The sequence below is a fragment of the Rhinopithecus bieti genome, unplaced genomic scaffold, assembly GCF_001698545.2.
Source record: "Rhinopithecus bieti isolate Rb0 unplaced genomic scaffold, ASM169854v2 scaffold_1583, whole genome shotgun sequence".
NCBI classification, from domain to species: domain Eukaryota; kingdom Metazoa; phylum Chordata; class Mammalia; order Primates; family Cercopithecidae; genus Rhinopithecus; species Rhinopithecus bieti.
Window position 1 is genome coordinate 1334442 of NW_016803645.1, and position 25842 is coordinate 1360283.

The window sequence follows — 25842 nt, forward strand, 5'->3', positions numbered from 1 at the left end:
AAAAAAAAAAAAAAAAAAAAGGTAAATTTGCCCCTTTCTCTGCTTTCTATAGGAATTCATTCCCGCAAGTACCAAAAGTATAGCCTTTGTGGTAATTTCTTATTATGATAAAATACATAGAGACATAACACAGGTAGTGAATGTATCCCTCAAGAGTAATGAATCCAACAAATGGACACATGCATGTATTATATGGAATACTCAGACCCATAACAGCAGCCCAGGGTAGCTGAATGATGGCCCTAATATACCCAAGTAATTAATAAGTTCCATCATAATTTTTGTTTTATGACATTCACTTTTATATGCCAATAGTCCATTTAATGGCATTTTAAATTAGAGGAAGGCCCCAAGAGAGAAGGAAAAAGCACGAGATACCTTATTGAATCACAAATCTTACCATCTGATTTTTTAATTCCAAAAATGACCTAATAAACTTCCTTTATAATTAAATCAATCCTAACAACTTCTCTTTGGTGTTTTCATTCATTTTGGTAATCATGCAGAGATTTCTACTGGAAATCCATTATCATCGTAATTAAGTATAAAATTGCTCTGTGCTCTCCCAGGAAAAGACCCCACACTTGGTCTCCTGTGGAGCTTGACCCAGGCTCTCCAGAGGTACAAAGCAAAACTACTGGTTTTCAGTACCCTAATTTACTTGACTGCAGTGCATGAAATACACATAAATGATAAACTCAAAACTTCAGACCTTCAAATGATTTCCTCATATGGAAGTCTTATTGTGAGAAAAATATGCTGGCACACAGTTTTTCATTTTCACAAAGTTTTAAAATTCATGACCTACATTAAAAGTTTGCTGTTTACTGGCCAGGCACGGTGGCTCATGCCTGTAATCCCAGCACTCTGGGAGACCGAGGCAGGTGGATCACCTGAGGTCAGGAGTTTGAGACCAGTCTGGGCAACATGATGAAGCCCCACCTCTACTAAAAATACAAAAATTAGCCAGGCATGGTGGTACACGCCTGTAATCTCAGCTACTCAGGAGGTTGAGGCACGAGAATCTCTTGAACCCAGGAGACAAAGGTTGCAGTGAGCCAAGATCAAGCCACTGCACTCCAGTCTGGGCGACAGAGTGACACTCTGTCTCAAAAAAATAAAAATAAAAATAAATTTTAAAAAAGAAAGTTTGCTGTTTATTAAGAAAGTAGTACTTAACAAAAGATATGACTGAACTGAAATGCACAGGCTGTTCTAAGAGCCCAACAGATTACTGCAAAATGGCTATGCCTTGGATTCAATCAAATAAGAAAAATCTTTCCACTATGGCATTTACGCAGGATTTCATCTGCCTTCAATCACAGAGCAACTACAAGACTAAACATCATGGGTGATTTTTAAAGAGTCCGTGATGTTTTAAAAATGTTATTTTGTGCAAAAATAATTATTTTATATTTTCATGAAAGCGCTATAATTACTAAAATGCATGAAATTTTGATAAAATCTACTCCAGTTGGCATCTGTGTTCTTCTAATAAATTAGAAAACATTCTTTGAACAGCTTAAATAATCTGAGTTTGCAAGCAAAATTACAGCCTAAAAATATTGGCTGTTGATACCAGCAGTTAAGAAGGAAGTCAGAACAAAGCCTTACCATTGGCTGTATTCTTTTTAAAGTTATCCAGGAATTCCTCCAGCAGTTGAGACTGGTTAGGAGGGGGTAGCAGACTCTTCTGGTCCCTGGAGAACAGGTCACTGTCTGACCAGGATGTACACAGGGTGGCTTTTGTGTCTGGAGGCCGGGCAATCAGAGTGAGTCCGACGCTCTTCTCAGAAAATAGAGCCTCCATCTGCTTGAGGTCAAGATCAGACACAGCTTCCCCATTTAAGGTCATGATCTCATTGCCCTTTCTCAGCCCTGAGAAAAAGGAAGGAGAAACAGAAAAAAAGAGAGAGGGATTACTGTGAGAAATATTTTAAGATGAAAGAAGGCTGCAAACTCACACCATGTACTCCTAGGGACTGTTTTGTTTGTCGCTTTCTTCAAAGAAAGTGCCCGCCGGGCACAGTGGCAGGTCCCTGTAGTCCCAGCTAATCAGGAGGCAGAGGTGGGAAGATCACTTGAGCCCAGGAGTTTGAGGCCAGACTGGGGTGATATAGCAAGACTCCGTCTTTTAAATAAGAAAAACAGAAAAGAATTAAAGGGCCAAAATGTATAGTATTTAGATGCCACTAAGAGCAAAACAAATGTTAGCTCTCTCACAGCTACTATTAGAAAAAACAGTTTGAAAGAGAAACAACTTAAGAACCACTCATTCATTGTTTTTTCTAATATTTTTCTAGTGTTCCCATGTTAACTCTGTTCCATCAGTGTCTGCCTGTCTGTCTCACACTCTCTTCCTCCTTCCCTCTGTCTATATATATGTATACACTTTCTGTCTTTTAAACACACACACATGCTCTATTTATAGGCATATGCATTTCTTTCTTTTCTCTCTCTGTCGCTTTTTTTTTTTTTTGAGACGGAGTCTCACTCTGTTGCCCAGGCTGGAGTGCAGTGGTGCAATCTCGGCTCACTGCAAGCTCCGCCTCCCGGGTTCACACCATTCTCCTGCCTCAACCTCCCGAGTAGCTGAGACTACAGGCGCCCACCACCACTCTCGGCTTTTTTTTTTTTTTTGTATTTTTAGTAGAGACAGGGTGTCACCGTGTTAGCCAGAATGGTCTCGATCTCCTGACCTCGTGATCCGCCCGCCTCGGTCTCCCAAAGTGCTGGGATTAGAGCTGTCAGCCACCGCGCCCGGCTTCTCTCTGTCCTTTCTTATGGAGGCAGGAGTCTCACTGTATCTCCCAGGCTGGTCTTGGACTCCTGGGCTCAAACAATCCTCCCATATTCCCACCTCAGCCTCCTGAGCAGCAGGGTTTATGGGAGTGAGACGCTGTGTTTGGTCACATTTCCAATTAAACTCTTAGGTTTACTTTCTTTAAAATTCCTAGAGAAACCTTTTTCTGACAAAACTGTATGAAGAAACATTCACTAGCCAGGCTGTATTCCACAGTTGCAAATTAAGAGGGAACAGAGGCACGGTGTGCCACACGGACCTTCCCCATACGCCAGGCCATCGGGAAGAACGTCGCTTATAAATATCCGGCTGAGATGCTGATGCTCATCCACCTGCGCTGTAACTGCAAACCCTAGGAATGAAAATAAAAGGAAAAAGCAAGTCTCAACCCACCATACTCAGTTTCTCCAACCACATCGGCAGTATCTCCTTGAACATATTTTCTTGTAAGTACAGTATGTTGAGAAAGTCTAAATTACAACTATTTTGAAAGTACAAATATCTTGCAGGGTCTACCCTGCAAGAAAAATGTCAGACAAGAGGCTTAAGAAATATAAAAACAGGCCGGGCGCGGTGGCTCAAGCCTGTAATCCCAGCACTTTGGGAGGCCGAGATGGGCGGATCACGAGGTCAGGAGATCAAGACCATCCTGGCTAACACGGTGAAACCCAGTCTCTACTAAAACTACAAAAAACTAGCCGGGCGACGTGGCAGCGCCTGTAGTCCCAGCTACCAGTGCAGCTCACCAGCGGCGGCCTGGAGGCCAGCGCCAGCACATGCATCCACCGGGAGCGAGCTGCCAGTGAGCTGAGATCCGGCCACAGCAACTCCAGCCTGGGTGACAGAGCGAGACTCCGTTCACAAGAAAAAAAAAAAAGAAAAAGAAATATAAAAACATAACTTTTATTCAAAAGGTGAGACTATGCAGCCACGTGCATAACAGCATAATTCACAATAGCCAAGAGGTGGAAATAACCCAACTGTCTGTCAATGGATGAATGGATAAGCAAAATGTGATCTATGCATACAGTGGAATATCATTCAGTCTTACAAAGGAAAAAGATCCTGGCATATGCTACAATTTGGGTGAACTTTGAGGAGAATATGCTAAGTAAAATAAGCCAGTCACAAATAGACAACACAGTATAATACTATTTATATGAGTAGCTAGAGCAGTCAACTTCAGAGAGGTAGAAAGTATTAATAGAACGGTGGTTGCCAGGGGAATTCCGAGAGATACAAAGTATTAAGCTGGTGGTTGCCAGGGGCCAGGGGGAGGACAGTATGAGCAGTTCGTGTTAAATAGGTACAGAGTTCAGTTTTACAAGCTGAAAAGATTTGTAGAGATAGATGATGGTAGCACAACATTGTGAATGTACTTAACATCACAAAACGGTACACCTAAAAGTGGTCAAGACAATAAACTTTATGTTATGTGTCTATTACCACAATAAAAAATTTAGAAACAAATTTAACAGCAAAAAATACTCTTACTGAAATACATGAAATTCAGTTCAATACAACAAATAATTGTTGAGAAACAACTATGGGGTTGAGCATTTTAAGAAGGTGAAAAAAATGCTTGGATGAATACAGTGCTTGCCCTAAATATATAAGATTACGTGCAAATCCTAGGGAGACCTTCCCTCTTCTGAATGCATGGCTCCTGACTTAGTGTCGCCCTCTGTGACGCCACAGTGAGGAGCACAGGTTTCCTTGTCTTAGTCCCCTAATACGGAGAGTTCTTTGAGGACAGCAAGAATGTCCTGTTCCCCAGGTCTCCTCTGTGGCCCCAGCAGAGCCTGGCAGATTATGGTCTCACCAGAGAGTATCTTTGCAAGTGTCTTCATTCACTCATTCCAGTACAAAGATGAACACAAATGGCAACCACAAAAAGCACAGTGAAGGCCAAGAGGAGGAGAAAAAAGGCCAAGAGGGCTTCAAAGGAAAAACCAACATAACATGGGATCCGGGCGCAGTGGCCCACGCCTGTAATCCCAGCACTTTGGGAGGCTGTGGTGGACAGATCACTTGAGGTCAGGAGTTCAAGAGCAGCCTGGCCAACATGGTGAAACCCCGTCTCTACTAAAAATACAAAAATTAGCCAGGTGTAGTGGCAGGTGAGGCACCTGTAATCCCAGCTACTTGGAAGGCTGAGGCAGGGAGAACTGCTTGAACCCAGGAGGCAGAGGTAGCAGTGAGCCAAGATCGTGCCAATGCACTCCAGCCGGAGCGACAGAGCAAGACTCTGTCTCAAAAAAAATAAAAATAAAAAAATAACATGGGGGTTAGAAAATATTATACAAATTTTAAAAAATGAAAGTATCCTAAAACGACATTTTAACATATTATAAACTTTAATTTATTCTTAGTTTGAATCATTTTAAGGAAAATAATCATGTATCAACATATTTTAACGAGGTAAGAAATAGTGTTTCTATGGAGGTATTTACCAATCATTATCTAATCATTGTTTCTATGGATGTATTTACCAATTATTATCTAATCAAAGAGAAATGTAGGAAATGATGCTATTAAGTGACTTCAGAAGTACTGACCCTTAATTGTTTTTTGTTTTGTTTAAGTTTTGAGATGGAATTTCACTCTCGTCGCCCAGGCTGGAGTGCAATGGTGCGATCTCAGCTTACGGCTCACCGCAACCTCTGCCTCCCGGGTTCAAGCAATTCTCCTGCCTCAGCCTCCCAAGTAGCTGGGATTACAGGCATGTGCCACCACACCTGGCTAATTTTGTATTTTCAGCAGAGACAGGGTTTCTCTATGTTGGTCAGGCTGGTCTCGCGCTCCCAAACTCAGGTGATCTGCCTGCCTTGGCCTCCCAAAGTGCTGGGATTACAGGCGTGAGCCACCATGCCTGGCTGACTCTTAACTGTTAAACTCAGGGAAGAAAGAAGGAAGTAAAGCTAACGTAATCAGATACGGTTTCTTCAAGAAAGTTAGACCCTAAATTGATTCTTGAAGGACAGTAGGATTCATGCCATTAGAGACGAGGGATGGGGGAAGAAAGAGGAAAGAAGGGGAGCATTCCAGGTGGGAAGAGAAAACCAAGAGCAAAGACACTAGAGATGAAAGCAACTGTCATATGAATCATGAGTTGATCTGCTCAGAGCAGCACCAGCACACAGTACATGGTGTTATTAATCTATATTTTCAAATTCCCATCAATTTTATATTCATTCCATTTAATTACTTTGGCATTTCCCTCTAATACTGATACCTATCTGTGTCACCTGCTAATATCAATAAAGAGAAATGAAGGAAGAGAAAGGAAGTTCAGAAACTACTGTCATATATTCTGAAAACGTGAATGTAAGGGAAAAAAATTAAGTCTAAGGATACTGGGGCAAAGTAGGCAAAGACGAACAACATACCTCCCTGAAAGGGGCATTCCTTACACTTACCAAAGTCACACACACTCCCAGTCTTCGTGAGCTGCACATCATAAACATTTAGTGGAAAGACTTCTATTTCATCATAAACCTGCAAAAGGTGAAAACAGCAAAATCAGAGGATTTCATGTTATGATACCTTGAAAACTACTTTGACACTATTTTCATAATAAAACAAGAAAGCTATTGAGTTACCGTTTATATAGAGACTGTTTCCAAACTAGGTGCCGAATTTAAACAAAATTTTTCCCAGAAATGACATTTTTCAAAATCAAAAGGCAATGGATGTGGTTCAGTTTCCCTTTCTAAAACTAGTGCACACTTACCTGTTCTTGCATATATTCATATGGTGCAGGGATGCAGTACTCAACATTGTCATCTACTAATTTTCGAAGTTGTAGGCCATAATGGCTGGGTTCCAATTGCCTCATCTATAAAGAAAAAGAAAGTCATTCAGATTTGAAATGCTCTTTCTAAATCCATCACTGGTTAGCAGGCTCATTAAAAATCAAAGTAGAAATCGCTAAAAGAATACCACAAAAAATTTGCTGAATTTAAACCTGTATAAGAGCTCTAATTTAAACATTTGTACGCAGGCCAGGAGCAGTGGTTCACACCTGTAATCCCAGCACTTTGTGAGGCCAAGGCGGGTGGATTACTTGAGGTCAGGAGTTGGAGACCAGCCTAGCCAATACAGCAAAACATTGACTATAGTAAAAATACAAAAATTAGCCAGGTCTAGTGGCACACACCTGTAATACCAGCTACTTGGGAGACTGAAGCAGAAGAAATGATTGAACCCAGGAGGTGGAGGTTGTAGTGAGCTGAGACAGCACCAGTGCACTCCAGTCTGGGTTACAGAGCAAGACTCCATCTCAAATAAATAAATAAATAAATAAATAAATAAATAAATACATGTATACTAGTATGCAAAAAAGTAAAGGGGGACAACTATTTTATTTTTATTTTTTATTTTTTATTTTTTGAGACGGAGTCTCACTCTGTTGCCCAGGCTGGAGTGCAGAGGCATGATCTCCACTCACTACAAGCTCCTCCTCCCGGGTTCACGCCATTCTCTTGCCTCAGACTCCCAAGTGGCTGGGACTACAGGCGCCCGCCACCACGCCCGGTTGATTTTTTGTATTTTTAGTAGAGACGGGGTTTCACTGTGTTAGCCAGGATAGTCTTGATCTCCTGACCTCGTGATCCGCCCATCTCGGCCTCCCAAAGTGCTGGGATTACAGGCGTGAGCCACCGCGCCCGGCAGGCAATTATTTTTAAGAAGGTTTTCTCTGAACACTATTGCTTATGATTAAAGGCAAAAGATGCATTTTTAAGAGATTACAGTAGAACATATCTGATAGTAGAAGAAATCTTACCAGCTCAGCAAATGTCATCTCTTTAGTTAGGTTGAGCCTAACCTTGTTTCTCATTACTAAAATGCAGAAATTTGTAAAGTGTGAACAAATCTACAGACTTCAGAATTAAGAATGTCCTACTCCAAAAACTTTTCAAAAGGAAAATGTGTACACACACACACACTCATATTTTCTCTCTCATGCATATTTTCAACAGTGAGAAATTTATCTCAGGCATATGCTCTAACTGGGTCAAACTGACCCACTACTTCTTTTTTTTTTTTTTTTTTTTTTAATTTGAGACTGAGTCTCGCTCTGTCGCCCAGGCTGGAGTGCAGTGGAGCGATTTCGGCTCACTGCAAGCTCCGCCTCCCCGGTTCACGCCATTCTCCTGCCTCAGCCTCCCGAGTAGCTGGGACTACAGGCGTCCCCACCACGTCCGGCTAATTTTTTGTATTTTTAGTAGAGACGGGGTTTCACCGTGTCAGCCAGGATGGTCTCGATCTCCTGACTTTGTGATCCGACGCATCGGCCTCTCAGAGTGCTGGGATTATAGGCATGAGCCACCGCACCTGGCCGACCCACTGCTTCTGATACCCTTTATTACTCAGAAAATTATCAGTTTAAAAGAGGGTAACACTGGTATAGAACATTGTTGGTTTTCTGAATAAAAACGTTACATATGGGAGCAAAAGGAAATTAAGTTCATAAGGATATAAACTACATATAAATGTACAGAATCCTAATGTTTCAAGTCAAAGTGACAAAGCGGGACTAAAATTAAACATTTTTCACATTTATTAAGTGCACATGATTAAGCATTACCAAACTCTATATGCCTTTTTCACCATGTCAACGTATTTGATTGTATTTTCTCTGGAAACTTAAAAAGATTTAAGCTCTACTACACCACCTGGTGGTCAAAAAGCTTCTGAGCTGATGTTGCTGAATACATTCTCTCTCAGAGGGCCCTCTTTAAGACTTACCATAAACTCCCTTTTCAGATCAGGAATGAAACCCAGTTTGAAAAATGAATAAAACATCATCTTATATTAATCTCCATAAAGCAACTGTGAATATATCAAGTTTCGTGTTTAATCTGGAGAAATCCGATAAAACTATTTAGGATTAAATTAAATTACCTCAAAGTTTATGCCGCCTTCTTATAACACACCATCTCTAAGTAACTTAAATAGCAATGGATTTCATAATTATTCTAGATATCAAAGTATACATAGAATTTCAGTAGATTAGCTCAGGTTCTTCATGGAGGTGGGGGATCATGATCTAATAACTCATTCTTCTAAAGAGATCGAGGAATAGAATGCAAATTAATCAATATGCTAATAAATACATTAACTAATAAATATGCTAATATGTTCCCTGGCATGGAAACTGAGCCCTTGAATACCACACGAATTTAGAAGGCATAAGATTGCAACATTACTGATTATTTCTATTCAGAAGTATATTTCTGCAGCAAAATCCATTACCTTGCATGCCAGAGTCAAAATATCTTCTACTCTGTGCTCTGGCTTGATCCCTACAGTAACTCCGTGATTATCCTGAAAGTGGACATAAGTCTGGATTTCCCATGCATTGTCTCGGGGAACACTGTCTACTGTTGAACCATATATATGCAGAAGTTCGTCGACCTGTTTGTAGATGCCAAAAGAAAATGCAGACAAATTTGATTAACAAATGAAGGAAACCACCAGCCAAAAGTCCTGTTCATTTATGGAGTATTTAGAGTAAACACTCACACGCTTTACATCACTGGCTTCTCACAGCCCTCTGAGGCCAACAATGTTTCCTCACTCATTTTATGCAGATGAAACGGCAGCCACGGGAAGTGGAGTGAAAGTCAGTGACTGCCTGTCCTGTGTTCTTTCCACTGTGTCGATTGGCCGCTTATGCCGAGTTAGAACACCACAATCCAGCTGGAAACGGTGGCTCGCGCCTGTAATCCCAGCACTTTGGGAGGCCAAGGCGGGCAGATCACCTGAGGTCAGGAGTTCGAGACCAGCCTGGCCAACATGGTGAAACAGCGTCTCTACTAAAAATACAAAAATTAGCCAGGCATGGTGATGTGCACCCGTAGTCCCAGCTACTTGGGAAGCTGAGGCAGGAGAATCGCTTGAACCTGGGAGGCAGAGGTTGCAGTGAGCCGAGATCGCGCCACTGCACTCCAGCCTGGGCAACAGAGTAAGAGTCTGTCTCAAAAAATAAAAAAAGAACACTGCAGTCCATGTAAGGACTGCTGATTATCCACGCTTACTACTCTGGAATCATGGTTGAGAATGGCCACTGTGAAGCCTGCATCTAAGCCATAATCCCTCTCCAACCTTCCACTAAATTCCAGACACAGCTTGTCCATGGCCACTGACATCTGCCTGCCATCCTAACCCTGAACTGCACTTAATCCAAGCATGAACTTTCTCTTCTAAGTCTACCTGGTTTTTTTGTCTTTGTTTCTTCTTTTTAATTTTAGCCTAACTCATCACTGACAGAAATCTATTTGTTCCCTAAAATTAACCTATAGTCCTGATAAATCTTTTTTCTATCCTTCAGCTATCTCACACACAGACACTGTTGGAAAATCATCTCAAAGAATACCACCTTCAGGAAGCCTTTCCCAAAAAAGTTTAGTTTGCCAAACTACATCATCACAACAATTGCTGACTTCATGCTAATACGTCCCTTTGTAATTCATAACAAAAATAGCTACATTTCTTAAGCAATGTAGACATGTTTCTCTCTGGCTAGGTTCTTATATTCACGTAGTAGTAAAGAAAAGATTTGGGGCTTTGAAATCAAAAGTCTCAGACGCTACCAGCAAAGTGTGCCCTAGGACAAGATTTACCTTGCTACGATTCAGCTATTTTGTAAAAGAGGACATTATTAATACAATTAATATTGAAAAAATTACTTGTTACTTAAGTTTTGTGAGCAAAAGAGGTCACTTATGTGAAACACCTTACATACCAGAAAATGTCACCAATAGATTCAATACTATCACATTATTATATATCATCATCATGCTTTAAAGTTATCATTAATGGGTGATTTTACTTTGAATTCCATGCATTTTTAAATACAAAGTAAAAGATCCTCCTATGTAGGATTTAAAACTAGAAGAGACATCATAAAGAAATTTCAAAGAACAAAGCAAGACAAAATCCATCTCTCTGTGTCATCTTTTGAAAACATGGTGCTTAACTTTGAAGTGACATTTCTGGATCTGTCATGGATCTGTCGCTTTCAGCACATTTTTCTGGAAGGGTGATCACAGCCAGAATGAACATCCCCACACGTGCCAACGACAAAGGAAAAGACAGGACCAGATGCAAGGAGCCAGGGATGCCAGGAACCAACCCGGACACTCTCTCCTAAAGGCTCTTGTCTTACACAGGCACATTATTTTCTCTGGTTCATTCTCTGGGCAGTGATTTCAACCCGGTGCTTAGCAACAAACAGATGCTGCCTTAAAGGTGCAGGCCCCCACCTTTGAAACCAGGCTTGTTGAGAAGCAAACTAAAACCCAGCAGAGGTCACTGTGGAGTAAGAAACTTCACAAAGAACGAGGCCTGGAGGAAGTCACAGGCTCCCACTGAGGGTGGCAGAGCAATTTACTGCTGCACTTTAGGAGATCAGGAAAAACGTAATTATGGATAAACAGGTGGGGGAGGGACATGAGCAGTACAAATTAACACTGTGCCTTCACACCCTCTTGTTCCCACTGTTACTGACAATCTGAGAAAGGCCGTATCACCGGCCAGGCGCAGTAGCTCACGCCTGCAATCCCAGCACTTTGGGAGGCCGAGGCGGGTGGATCACCTAAAGTCATGAGTTCAGGTCCAGCCTGGCCAACATGGTAAAACCCTATCTCTACTAAAAATAAAAATTATCCGGGCATGGTGGCACGCATCTGTAGTCCCAGCTCCTCAGGAGGCTGAGGCAGGAGAATCGCTTGAACCTGGGAGGCGGAGGTTGCAGTGAGCCAAGATCATGCCACTGCAATACAGCCTGGGCGACAGAGGGAGACTCCGCCTCAAAGAAAAAGAAAGATTGCATCTCATGAGGCCAAATGAAACAAGCTCTTGATGTGCCATCAGTTCACTAACCACTCACAACCAGCCCTCTCAGGGAGACACCATCATCACTTCTATGGAACAGGCAAGAGAAATATGGCTCAGGACATTCTAGAAACTTGCCCAAGTTTACACAACTAGTGCCTATGGTACTCCAGGGAACTGAAGGGTGGAAGTCTGGCTTGAGCTGGTTCACACCACCACTATATTACACAGAATGCCCGCCTGGCAGTTAACTCCCTTTATATCAAATGGGTACAACCTACATTTCCTGATTACTTTCCATTATTCTATGCTACACACCATGTTCCCACTGAACAGAATGGCTCAGGGAACATTCCCCAAAAGGGAGTGGCAAGCTCCTGCTCCATGCCGGGGCTCACTTCCATCTCCTCTCTCTGCTGTACCATCCTTACAGAGACAGTGCTAAAACCATATACACCCTCCAACCTGGTTTAAAATGCCCCTCTCTTATGAAGTCTCTCCTATCTCTCCTTTCTCTGCCCTCAAGTCCTCTCACTTAGATGAGTTTACTCTCCTATGTCCCTGGTACGGCATTTGGCAAAGCCCAGCCCACAGTGGGGTCACTTCTAAGTCCCGCACCAGGATAAGATGAATGCCAGCAGAGGCTTTGTCTTCTGTATCCTCATTCTCCCTCAGCTATTAACACAGTGCGTCCCGTACCCAGGACACACTCACAACTTGAGTGCTGAGCTGGATACAACTAGAAATTCACAGTCATATACAGGCATGAGAGGCAAACGCTGTCCGTTTTCAGTATCTTACTCAACTCTGTTGACATAGTGTCAAGTTCTTAATGCTCCCTGGGAGCTATGAGAAGAGAAATTAACAGATTATTGAAGGAGAACAAGTTCTGGACAACAGAAAAGTGTGCAGATAGATGGAAGGATGGAAGGACAAAAGAAATAATCCTATTAAAATCCATTCAACAAGGTGCTGTGCTACAGTTGCTCTGAGTAATGGTTTTCTGAGTCTACACTGTTGACCCAAGATGTAGTGAACCATAGAAGAGAAGATGCCCATCAAAGCCAAGGCCGTTGAAGAGTTAGACCCTCTCAAGAGATCCCTCAATGAAAAGTTAAATGTAATTTTTGGTGTGTGTTAGGCAGACACACACACACACACACACCCATCACAAATGTATATACAGTTCAAGAAAAATAAAACCTGGTTATTCAAAGGAAGCACCAAGAATTTAAATTTAATTCATTAGAACTAGAAAAAGAAAAAGCTACTTGGTGCTTACAGATCTCTTAGGTTGTTGTAAGCTTTGCCCATTTGGAGGGAAAGTTGGATTAATTCTCTCAAAGAGGGTCAATGCTATCCAAGTTGAAAATACACGTGCTTTAGTTTCAGGAAGCCAGATAAAATATTCTCCAACATTCTTTTCATAAAAAGAACAGAGAATCCTGAAAATAAGCATTAAAATGGAGCCATCTGGAAAACTCTTTTCCAGGTTACCCATTTCAAAGATGCCACTATGTTAAATGAGTCTTTTCAACCACCCAGAATTCCATGGTTGGCTAACCTCTGTCAGGACTGTTTACAACACCTAGCCATGGCGCCTACTTCTACTTGCCTCGCCTCAAAAAGAAAAAAACTACACACACAATATATTATTACACACACATAATATTACACAACAGCACAACATTATATATATATATATACCTATAATAATATATATTAAGTTATTTTGCTTACTTCCCTCCCCTCAAAGAAAAAAATTAATATATATATATATGTTTTCGCAACTTAGCTTTCCTGGTCCTGAGAATACAAATGGAGACAGAAAAAAATACAATAATAGAAAGACAATCCAGGTCAAATCTCAGCCTTGTTAGGGGCTGTTATCTAGTGCCTCTGCACTTCTGTTTCTTCACCTTCAAAAGAGGTTAAAAACAACAGCCTCGTGGGGTAGTTAGGAGACTGATGGGAGGAATTGCACTTGAAAGACAGAAATTGTAAAGATGTTTTGTACGTTGAGCCTGGATCAGGTCCTTTATACAGTAGTACTGGGCATAACTACTGTATTTCAGCGATGACGACTATAAAGAATTTCCTGAGAATCATCCTTTGTTCCAAAGCCCTGGGACACTGTAGTGGCCATTGCTGTTCAGATCACCTTGCAGTCAGCTCCAATTGGCCATCATGACACCAGAACATCACTGGGCTGCAGCCACAGCCACTCCAGACTGACTAGTGAATGTCTGCAAATCACTTTAGCTATCCTTGGAGGGCATTCCACAGAAGTATTTTTTATTATTATTATTACATCAAGGGTCCTGAAACCACATGTCAAATTACTTATGCTCAGTATGCAGCAAGGAGAAAAAATTGAAACTCCGTGTGTTCTCACAGCAGATGCTTTTGGATCAAATGGCTCGTAATTACTACTTGGATCACTGAAGAGAAGTGAGTAGCAAAATCACAATCTGGCTGTCACAAATGGGCCCACACCGCCACAGTGGCTGACAAAAGGAAAGTCTATTTGCAAGGGAGATGAGGGGAAAATACAAAAGGGAGTTGCATGCTCCCAGTTTTCTTAACAACAGTAAAATGTCATAGAAGAGAAAGTGTTTATTTCCTTCCTGGACTGATGCCCAAATATTGGTTGATATGAAAGAAAAACAAAGATGGATCTAGCTAGCTCGCGAGCTGTATGCGTATATGTATACGTATATATGCCGTATAGGGTTGCGTATTAATATTCTGTCTAAACAGATTACCATACTGTGGTGAAGAGTAAGCTGTTTCATTCATATTTTCCATTTAAGAAACCAATATTAGGGGTTTTGTTTTGGTTTCGGGGTTTTTTGGGGTTTTTTAGTTGTTGTTTTTTTTTTTTCTGGTTTGCAGCTCATGACTAACATGACAATACTGCATTCACTCACTGCCACAGAAAGTTGGGACAGCCCAAACCAATTTTCCAGGAGAAGGGGCCAAGGCCCAGGGGCTGTCACATTTCTGCAATGAAGCTTCCGGGGTTGCCACCATCTGAGTCTTACTGGGGACTTTTGTTGTCACAATCTCCATGACAAACACCTCCCTTCAAAGGCCGTATAAGACTCACTATTACTCATCCAGACGTTCGCCATGAAAAGCTTTCATTTTTGGCTAGACAAAGTGTCCTCTAAAAAAATGCTCAAGTAAGACTGGCTTTATTCCAGCCTTAACAGATTTTGAGTTAGGGTGACCCACTGTTGGACTGTTATATGATGCATCAATTAGAGTGAAATAGTTGAAATGCACATGGCCCCTCCCTCACAACAGCCTTTCTGTGTTATAGAAATGAGCATAATTTACTTATTGTATAAAAATGGTTTGTGCAAGTTACAAGTATTCTACAAGAACGATTAGCAGATGAAAAGTAGCAAGATGAAATAATTATTTAGCCAGCTCAGGCAGAATTGTAAGTCCCAGAGATACTAAAAAAAAAAAAAAAAAATTACACCCTTAGTTCTATCTGCCATTCAATCTGAATCTAGTTATCTGGGTACTATAGCACAGAAATTATAGAGGCTGCATTAAAATAGTCCTATAAATGAAAGGAATTTCTTCAGTATCCCTATATCACAAGTAATGCTTAGCTAAAATAAATAGGAGTAACTGTTTAGATACACATGCTTAAAAAAACAAATGCAGAAATCATAGTTTCTTCTCACTCCTTAGAGCATTCATGGGACCTGTTTATTTGAGCCCAACTTAAGCTCTAAGCTTAATTCTCACTGTAAGTGGCTATATGAGCAAAATTTATTTTCAAAGTCCAACATACACTCTGTTAATAGGAAGTGTACTGATGCTATAGTTTCATAACTTTCTTTTTTCGGGGACAGGGTCTTACTCTGTCACCCAGGTCGGAGTGCAGTGGCGTGATCTCGGCTCACTGCAACCTCTGCCTCCTAGGCTCAAGCGATCCTCCCACCTCAGCCTCCCAGGAGCACGCCACTACACTTGGCTAAGTTTTTGCATTTTTGGTAGAGACAGGGTTTCACTATGTTGCCCAGGCCAGTCTCAAACGATCCACCTGACTCGGCCTCCCAAAATTCTGGGATTACAGGCACGAGCCACCCTGCCAGGCCTCTTAACTTTCAAAGTAAGAATTTTACATTGTTACACAGTGCTGGAAGAGATATGACCCTAAAATTATGGCCCTTTATTACAAATCAGTCATTCTCAGCCATTAAATGACTATAGTAGAAATAATTAATCATCAAACTTATTAAGCAAGTACTATATCCTTAGCAGTGTGCTATAGATTGAGAATATACAGATAATCATAGGGCATATATAAACTATATCAATTACAAGCTTTCCTGGGAGCCATGACATATGCACTTGACAGAATGGCTAACAGTAAGAGATGTAAGTGCAGAGTAAGAACTGGCCAGGCACGGTGGCTCATGCCTGTAATCTCAGCACTTTGGGAGACTGAGGTAGGTGGATCGCGATGTCCAGAGTTCAAGACCAGCCTGGCCAACATAGTGAAACCCCATCCCTACTAAAAATAAAAAAATTAGCCAGGCATGGTGGCGGGCGCCTGTAATCCCAGCTACTTGGGAGGCTGAGGCAGGAGAACTGCTTCAATCTGGAAGCTGGAGGTTGCAGTGAGCCAAGATCACACCACTGCACTCCAGCCTGGGCAACAGAGCGAGACTCCATCTCAAAAAAAAAAAAAATTATTTGGTGGAGGAGAAATTAGAGAACTAACACAGCTTCATGGGGATGTTGTGGGTTTGAAAAAGGCACTAGGAAGAGGCATAGATACATTCAGGATTTCATACTCTAGTATTTCATTCAGAAATCATTCTGAGGATTTGTTTGGTCAAAAACAATTTTGGGGATGAGGAGACACTACTCAGGCCCCACTTGACAGAGCCTGGAGAGACACAGCAGAGAATGTACTATCTGTGTGAAGATCCCTGACAACCCTGAAAGGAAAATGCAATTTTGTATTCACTGAACTCTCAAATGAAGATAAGTACTGCTGAGGAATAGAGATGTATAAATGAAAGATGCTATTATGATTTCAGTCTAGTCATGTTGCTGATTTTAAAATGGAGTTATTGTGAGGTTAGATACCTCCAAAATGCTTGGCATTTAAGACCATCTCTTTAGAGAATACCTACTGGGACCATTTTAATTATAAATCTATTTTCAAGGAGTTCATGTAAAGATTCTGAACCAGCATTCCTCACTTAAGTTAGCATTTGTGTCATTCATGTAAAACAAGATGGCGGCCATCTACAGCAAAGTTTACCTCACTGGAGTTATTGGAGTTTTGAGGTAGCTGAGTTCCAGAAAATCCATGGCTGCCACTTAAATCAAATATCTGACAGACAGGGGATGAAAAGACTAATGAAATGGCCCTGTAATGTTCATTTGCCAGCTACCCTTTCTCATTATTTAAAAACTAAAGTTCTATAACATTTTAGAAGAGCTTCATATCACAATTTGTACTATTATTCCAATATGCTTAAAGTTTTAATTTCCCACATAGGTACATTTTACTTTTTATGTCATCTATCATTTAAGTCAGCCTGCAATCCCAGCACTTTGGGAGGCTGAGGTGGGCAGATCACCTGAAGTCAGGAGTTCAAGACCAACCTGGCCAAAATAGTGAAATGCCATCCCCATTAAAAACACAAAAATTAGCCGGGCCTGGTGGCACCCACCTGTGGTCCCAGCTACTCAGGAAGCTGAGGCAGAGAATCGCTTGAACCCGGGAGGCAGAGGTTGCAGTGAGCTGAGATCATGCCACTGCACTCTAGCCTGGGCAACAGCACGAGACTGTCTCAAATAAATAAATAAATAAATAAATAAATAAATAAATTCATTCTTGATATCACTTTTAACCAAAGAGTACATGTTTCTGAAGGTGTGAAACAGAACCACCAAAATCAAGCTCATACCTACTTTTTTTAATGTGCACAGAATAAATCTTGGAAGAAAATACAGCTAAATGTTAAAAGTGGTTTGTTTGGGTAGAAGAACTAAAACAATTGCTTTTTCCAAATTTCACCTTCTAAATTTTGTAGTGGCATAATTAACATTAAAAACAATATAAACATTTAGAAATACCTACTAAATCAACTTCATTCAGTTATATAAATACCGACACTGTAATTAGTTTCATATCTTTTTAAAACAAAAAATGTTCAACCAAATGCTTTTGTTTATCAAAAAATCTATGTTGAGAACAAATTACAACACATGCTGGGTAAAAACCATATTAGGCTCATATCTAATTAGCAGAATGTCTACATCTAAGAAAAGTAAGCAAGTTATTTATCAAGTTATTATTTAATTATATAGAATATACTGTCTTGATTAAAATACCTTAAGGACATTAGTTAACCATCAAAGAAGGTCAGTTCACAAAGCATAAGAGCTCAGTGTTATGGCTCAGGCCTATAATCCCAGCACTCTGGGAGGTTGAGATGGGAAGACAGATTGAGGCCAGAAGTTTGAGACTAGCCTGGGCAACATAGGGAGACCACCCCCACTCCCATTTCTACAAAAATGATTTTTTTTAAATAAAGAAAGCATAGGCCCACTATTAGCAAAGGGTTTGCAGTTGACTACAGTCAATAATGAGGAAATACATTTCCATTACAACCAACAAATAAGATTACTCTTTACAATTAAATTAAATTAAATTAAATTACAGGCTGGTCACGGTGGCTCACACCTATAATCCCAGCACTTTGAGAGGTAGAGGCAGGTGGATCACATGAGGCCAGAAGTTTGAGACCAGCCTGACCAACATGGTGAAACGCTGACTCTACTAAAAATATAAAAATTAGCTGAGTGTGGTGGCTCAAGACTGTAGTCCCAGCTACTCGGGATGCTGAGGTACAAGAATTGCTTGAACCTGGGATGTGGAGGTTGCAATGAGTCAAGATTACACCACTGCACTCCAGCCTGGGTGACAGACTCTGCCTCAAAAAATAAAAAAAAAATTAATTACAAGTAGAACCACAATTTTAAAATCTGATATTATTTTTGTATATCAGTATACAAAAATGGTGGCCACATAAAAGAAGTTTCCTGTGATTCTGCTGTTAATGAACCAGCCCACTCCCCACCACCTCTAACTTTATTGTTTCAAGGTTTTAAACAGGTCAAAGGAATTGATACTGGCCCTTTTACTTACCTAATTCACAAAAGCATTATCAAATAAATAGCCATACACAAATTAGAAAACAAAGATCCAATAAAATGTGACTCTCTTTCCAATGATATTGAAAACATAATCAGAAAAACAGCAGCTCATTGAAAATAAAAGCAAAAACTTCTTCAGATTTAATTGCAAACCTTTTCCCTATTCACCTAAATGATCAGGTCATCATATAACTTATTTTTTTCAACAGCTTTGAAACATAGTAAGCCTAAAACATATCAATCAGCAAGATAAAATCCATTATCATGCACCTGCATCATGAAATACAGGTGCACCATGAAATACACATATTCAAAATGTTCTGAAAACAATTGACAATACTCGGGCCACATTTCACCAACATGTGCTTAGGCTACTTTTCCTTAATAAAAATGTTAGAAGAGGCCAGGCACGGTGGCTCACGCCTGTAATCAGCACTCTGGGAGGCCCAGATGGGTGGATCACCTGAGGTCAGGAGTTCACGACCAGCCTGGCCAACAGGTGAAACCCTGTCTCTACTAAAAATACAAAAATTAGCCAGGCGTGGTGGTGTGCACCTGTAGTCCCAGCTACTCAGGAGGCTGAGGCAGGAGAATCACTTGAACCCAGGAGGCAGAGGTTGCAGTGAGCCAAGATCGCACCACTACACTCCAGGCTGGGTGACAGAGCAAGACTCCATCTCAAAAAAAAAAAAAGAAAAGAAAGAAAAGATAAACGTTACAAGAGCCACCCCTCCCCAAGGGAAAAATAAGCACCAGCAATCTTCCAGTGTTTCAAGACCATGGACTTAGGCAGAAACTAGTCCCAGCTATGCCCTTTGGTGCTGGTGAACAGGGTAAGGTAAGTGATGTAACTAACCTCTTCAAGTGTCAGTCTCCTCATCTCTAAAATGGGGTGACAAAACCCCAAGGCCATGTTCTAAGGATTTAGTGAGCAAAATCCACAGCACTAGCAACGGAATTGAGCTGCCACTCCTCTGATTAATTTTCCATTTATTTTAATATAAAATCTATGAAAAAATAAATATTAGTACTAGAGGGAAGGAAAAGTGTGGATTATTTTCTGATTATTCTTATTTTTTCTGTTCTTAAGCGCTGCATGCAGTATGACTACCTCTTCGGGAGTGCCAGGATAGATACGGCAACTTGTGCACTTTCGTTGGGCAAAAACAAAGAGCATGCTAAGAATTGATTCCTTTGAATCAACTTTTATTTTCATTTTTATTTTTGAGACAGGGTCTCACTCTGTCACTCAGGCTGGAGTGCAGTGGCAAAATCATGGCTCACTGCAGCCTTGACCTCCCAGGCTCAAGCGATCTTCCCAACTCAGCCTTCAGAGTAGCTGGGACTATAGGCGCACACCAGCACACTCGGCTATTTATAGAGATGGGGTCTCACTCTGTTGCCCAGGCTGCTCTTGAACTCCTGGGCTTAGCTGATCCTCCTGCCTTGCCCTCCCAATGTGCTAGAATTACGGCATGCGCCACCCCACCTGGCCTGATTTCATTCTTAACAGAGAATGAACATTGATGATTTATAGCAGGCGGAAAATTAGGGGTTTCAGGAATTTCACTCTAGTATGCTGTTCCCATGCTGAAGAGCTCACCTGAGTTATAGAAGGTCTCTTTTCCTTCCCTTTTCTGGCCAGTGTGTCCAGCCCTTTTAACGAAGAAAATATTCCCTTCTTGTTTCTCCCTCGCTGGGTCAGTGACAGTGTCCTTTTCCGGAGAGCAGAGTCATCTCTAGAACATACCTAATGTAAAACACAGTTTAAAAAAATCTAAAGGCTTAGTATTTGAGTGGCAGAAAAAATTAACAGTTGCCCTAAGGAAGTGAGCTCTGCTTGCTATAAATGCATTCTGAGCATCGCCAAAAGCTACTGCATGTCTGAAATGCCAGGAAAGCATCCACCATATAGACAGCTCTCATCTGGATAACACAAGTCATGACATTCAGGTCTCTCCATGGTGGGCAGCAGTGTCAGCAAAACCACTACAGACCCCTAGGCTGAGTCAACACAACACACAGAAGCCACCAAAATAGAAGTGACTTCAAAAAAGCCGACGGGGTGCTCTGCAGGACAGAGAAAACAACCTTTAATCCATCCTTTAATCTTCACCCCACTGTTGTCCCTTCTCCAGGATCCCACTTTCCTGATGGTATGAGGTGGAACACACAGAAAGGCAGACAGAGATGAACATGCAGTAACTGTCCACTAGCTGCTGGACTCTAGAATAAGCAGTAGAGAATCTGGGGGCTCTACAGCACGATGTCTGGTCTCCTTCATCCCCAGGCCCTTGGCCTCTGGGTGACCTGGCCTCTAGGAGTCCGTTGTTGGGTCAAGCCTCACAAGCGCTGATGGCAACAAGCCGAAGAAAGGGGGAGCATCCGCAGCCCTCCCCGAATGCTGCAGAAACAGCCTTCCTTAGGAACTTACCAGAGCATGGAAAGAGGAAACAGACAAGATGCCCAGCCTGCCGAGGGCCAGCTTGGAGGGGCGGCTGGCGGCTGCAAGGAGACTCTTGGGGTTCGGTAACTCTCCACCTTGTAGGCTGGCCAGATAGCAGCGCATCCTGAACAGATCCATGTGAAATTTCTCAAGATTCTGCTCCCATTGCTGGATCTTAAAGCAAAAACAGAGGTGATTTAAATAAAAATTAAAAGTTTTCATGGGTTAAAATGAAAACGTGATCCCTTTCACAAACTTAAAGAAAAAATTAGTTTCAGCTGGTCCGCATGGTTTAAATTAGCCTTTCCTGCTGACCCCATCTCAATCCCTCCCATCCAAATGCATTGGGTCCTTTGTGAGGTGAGGTGGGCAGATCAGTGAAGGTCACGCATTCAAGACCAGCCTGACCAACATAGTGAAACCCCATCTCTACTAAAAAACAAACAAACAAAATATATATGTGTGTGTGTGCGTGCGTGTGTGTGTATATATATATATATATACACACACACAAAAATTAGCCAGGTGTGGTGGCAGACACCTGTAATCTCAGCTACTCTGGAGGCTGAGCAGGAGAATCGATTGAACATAGGAGGCGGAGGTTACAGTGAGCCAAGATCATGCCACTGCACTCCAGTCTGAGCGACCAAGCAAGACTCTGTCTCAAAGAAAAAAAACAAAAAAATGCACTGGATCATCTGGCACTTCATCAGGATAGCCAAACAAAAACAAAAAGCCAGTGGTCCCAATACAGTGACATGCCAAAAAGGCATGATGTTTGGAGAATGCCAACACTCTAACCATCCTGACTGAAAACAGGATGCAATTTGCAAGTCCGCTTTTTCACTTTGCTTCATTTCCCTTCACATCTACAGTCCCTGATCCTAAACTGGATTAACTGAACTGCACACAAACAGATGCCAGATAAATGAAAGTAGTGACTTTATGTTTCTGTTCATTCTGAGTAAATGACTCAAAGCAATAAGAAGCAAATGGACTTCAGGGATAAAGGCAAATAGAACTTTTACTTAGAACACTCCTAAGTATCTTGGAGAATAACCACCATCTGTACATCTAAATAAAACTAAAGTATATGCAGCTGCTTACACCACAGAAGTTCCTATGAACTTCTTCAAAACTTAAGTCATGATTTAGTAAAGAAATGCAGCCAAACTCTGGGAGCCGCTCTCCTTTCTCCCAAGGATGTCAAAATGCATTACCTACAAGTATTACCTTCATGCAAAGATAAATTATTAAATAATAGGTGAAGAGAGGCTCTTGTGACTTGCCAACACAGGGACTCAGCAGAAGAATGAAAAGAACAGAAAGCTGTGATTCAAAAGGTCTTAAGAGCAATCGCAACACTCAAGAGAAGGTCTGTAAGTCAATGCTTGCAATAAAGGATTCAGTGTGAAGAGTGAGGTCATTTCAGGTGCAACAGTTGCAGCTTTAGTTCTGCCATGTTGCTGAGCACCAAAATGGACCTTAGTTTCACACTAAGCTTTCTAGGTGAATCCTTCATTCTGGATAAATGATACTTTGAAGGATTTCCAACACTGGACACTCTGCCCCCTCCAATCTCTCCCCATGGAAAAGTATTACAAATTCTGGGCATTTCCCAGACCTTCTCCAAGTTCTCTGTATCTACTTCTTAGGCTGGTCACTGCACAACTTTTCTGCATGAAAGAAAAACAGTCACAAGATCTAAACAAAGAATTTCTTGATCATCATCATTTGTCAGCAAAACAGTGATGTTCCAAGGTGCATTGAAACAATGTCAACATCCATAAAGAATTTAACCTCACTTAAGATCCTGTATACCCATATTAGCAACGTGGTAGCCTACTGGTATCAGCCTTGAATGGACAGAATGACCTGTTGGCTTTTAAAAATGCAGATGCCCAGGTCCTACACCTGAAGATTCTATCCATTAGGTCTGAGGTCTAGGAAAGTTTACATTTCATAAGCACCTCCTGGGATTCTGGTGCGCGGCCTTACTAATGACTCCTGTTCTAGACTAACAAGACAGTTCAAACTGAAACTGCAAGTCTCTTCCTGATCCTGCCATATTAGAGAATTCCAGATTCCAGAGTGATGGATGGGTACAAACTGACACCTTACTTAAGGTTCAGTAAAAATTATAATCTCAGTTCTGTTTCTCAAACATCTTCTCTCCAGATGATTCCTGAAAATCCATAATTATAGATGGATTCCTTTGTCTTCTAATAATATGTAGACATTCGTAGATTGAATAATGCATTAAAGTTTATCACACTCATTTACGCCTCAGTGTAAAACACTTTATCAGATATTTTCTGAAGGTTGTATGGAGGGTGAAGATACAAGAGGAAAGAAAATGAATGAGTGGCCAGGCACGGTGGCTCACACCTGTAATCCCAGCACTTGGAGAGGCCAAGGCAGGCAGATTGCTTGAGCCCAGGAGTTTGAGACCAGCCTGGGCAACATGGCAAAATCCTGTCTCTACAAAATATACAGAAATTAGCCAGGCATGGTGGTGCATGCCTGTAGTCCCAGCTACTCGAGAGGCTGAGGTAGGAGGATCGCTTGAGCCCAAGAGATGGAGGATGAAGAAAACTGACATCATGCCATTGCATTCCAGCCTGGGTGACAGAGTGAGACTATCTCTAAAAAGAAAAAAAGGAAAGAAAAAAAATGAACGAGTCCTTGGATACCAGAAGGTAAAGATGCCCATGCCATCCATGATGGATTAAAAAGACAAAAAAGGCCAGGAGCGGTGGCTCACACCTGTAATCCCAGAACTTTGGGAGGCTGAGGCAGGCAGATCATTTGAGTTCAGGAGTTCAAGACCAGACTGACCAACATGGTAAAACCCCACCTCTACTAAAAATACAAAAAAAAAAAAAAAAATTAGCCACGTGTGGTGGCACATGCCTGTAATACCAGCTACTCAGGAGGTTGAGGCAAGAGAATCACTTGAACCCAGGAGGCAGAGGCTGCAGTGAGCCGAGGCCACACCACTGCACTCCAGCCTGGGCAACAGAGTGAGACTCCATCTCAGAAAAAAAAAAAAAAGACAAAATAAAATAAACTAAAATCCAGGTCTATGCCAAGCACCATAGATTGGGGAAGAAGACAATCTCTTGTATTTGCACTGAGTCCTGTAGTTTTAAAAGTATTTTTGAAAGCACTATTTAATGTATTTATGTGACTACACATTAAAGCAGCACTGAGAGGTAAAGACAGTTCCGTCCCAAACCATACACGGAGAATCATAAAGTTTTGTCAGAAACACTTAAATAATCTTCAGCACTCATAGACCTCTCCACCCAAAGCTTGGGACAAAATACAGGTGAATCCAGAGCAAGAACACAGACCCAGATGCTTAGGTTTGTTGGAAAGTCAACAGGGCTGCAACACCCCAATAGCCCAAAAGAGACCTTATAAAAATCAAGACATTTGTTGTTTTGATTATACCTTATTAAGTTTCAAGACAACCAGTATCTCAATAAACTGTACACTGTAGAGTTCATTTAAAATTTAATTTAGTAGAAAAAGCAAAGGAAAAGTAACCTTATGACTTCTCTATTTCAGCAACGTTCCTTATCTTCTTATCCTTATCCTGACTGGAGCGTTTTTTTGTTTGTTTGTTTGTTTTTGTTTTTGTTGTGAGACAGGGTCTCACTCTGATACCCCGGCTGCGGGTACAGTGGCACTGCCGGCTCACTGCAACCTCTGCTTCCCGTGCTCAATTGATCTTCCCAACTCAGCCTCTCAAGACCACAAGTGCATGCCACCACGTCTGGCTAATTTTGCATCTTTTTGTAGAGACCGGGTTTTGCCATGTTGCCCACCCTGGTCTCAAACTCCTGAGCTCAAAGCGATCCACCTGTGTAATGGTTAACATTACATACCAACTTGATTGGGCCATGGGGTACCCAGATATTTAGTCAAACATTATTCTGGGTGTGTCTCTGAGGATGTTTTGGGGGAGATTTAACATTTAAGTGGGTAGACTGAGTAATGTGGATTGCCTTCCCTAATGTGGGTGGGCCTCATCCAATCTGTTGACCACCTGAAGAGAACAAAAAGGCTGACACCCCCTCAAGTAACAGAGAACTCCTCCCCACTGACAGCCTTCAAACTGGGACACTGGCTTTTTTTCCCCCTTGGCTTCGGTCTTGAACGAAACATGGGCTCTTCCTCAATCTTGAGTCTGCCAGTCTTCAGCCCAGAACTACAACGTCAGCTCTCTTCATTCTCATGCCTTCAACTCAGACTGGAACTATATACCATTGGCTCTCCCAGGTCTCCAGCTTACTGATTTACCCTGCAGACCTTGGGATTTGCCCTTCTCCATAAATGCATGAGCCTATTTCTTTCTTTCTTTTTTTTTTTTTTTTTTTTTCTTTTTTGAGACGGAGTCTCACTCTGTCACCCAGGCTGGAGTGCTGGAGGTCGGATCTCGGCTCACTGCAAGCTCCGCCTCTCGGGTTTACACCATTGTCCTGCCTCAGCCTCCCGAGTAGCTGGGACTACAGGCGCCCACCACCTCGCCCGGCTAGTTTTTTTG

General features: G+C 41.6%; 1 protein-coding gene across 1 annotated transcript in view; it reads right to left on the bottom strand.

Annotated features, from left to right (window-relative positions):
• The window catches only part of TIAM2 (TIAM Rac1 associated GEF 2), a 217932-nt gene that overhangs the window by 73762 nt on the left and 118328 nt on the right, over positions 1 to 25842 (bottom strand). The window contains exons 8-14 of the mRNA XM_017892053.1: positions 21279 to 21464; positions 20448 to 20594; positions 9062 to 9223; positions 6537 to 6641; positions 6223 to 6301; positions 3063 to 3155; positions 1615 to 1878 (exon numbers count right to left, since the gene is read on the bottom strand). Coding sequence (XP_017747542.1) covers positions 1615 to 1878; positions 3063 to 3155; positions 6223 to 6301; positions 6537 to 6641; positions 9062 to 9223; positions 20448 to 20594; positions 21279 to 21464 — 1036 coding nt within the window. The remainder of the gene's footprint in view (positions 1 to 1614; positions 1879 to 3062; positions 3156 to 6222; positions 6302 to 6536; positions 6642 to 9061; positions 9224 to 20447; positions 20595 to 21278; positions 21465 to 25842) is intronic.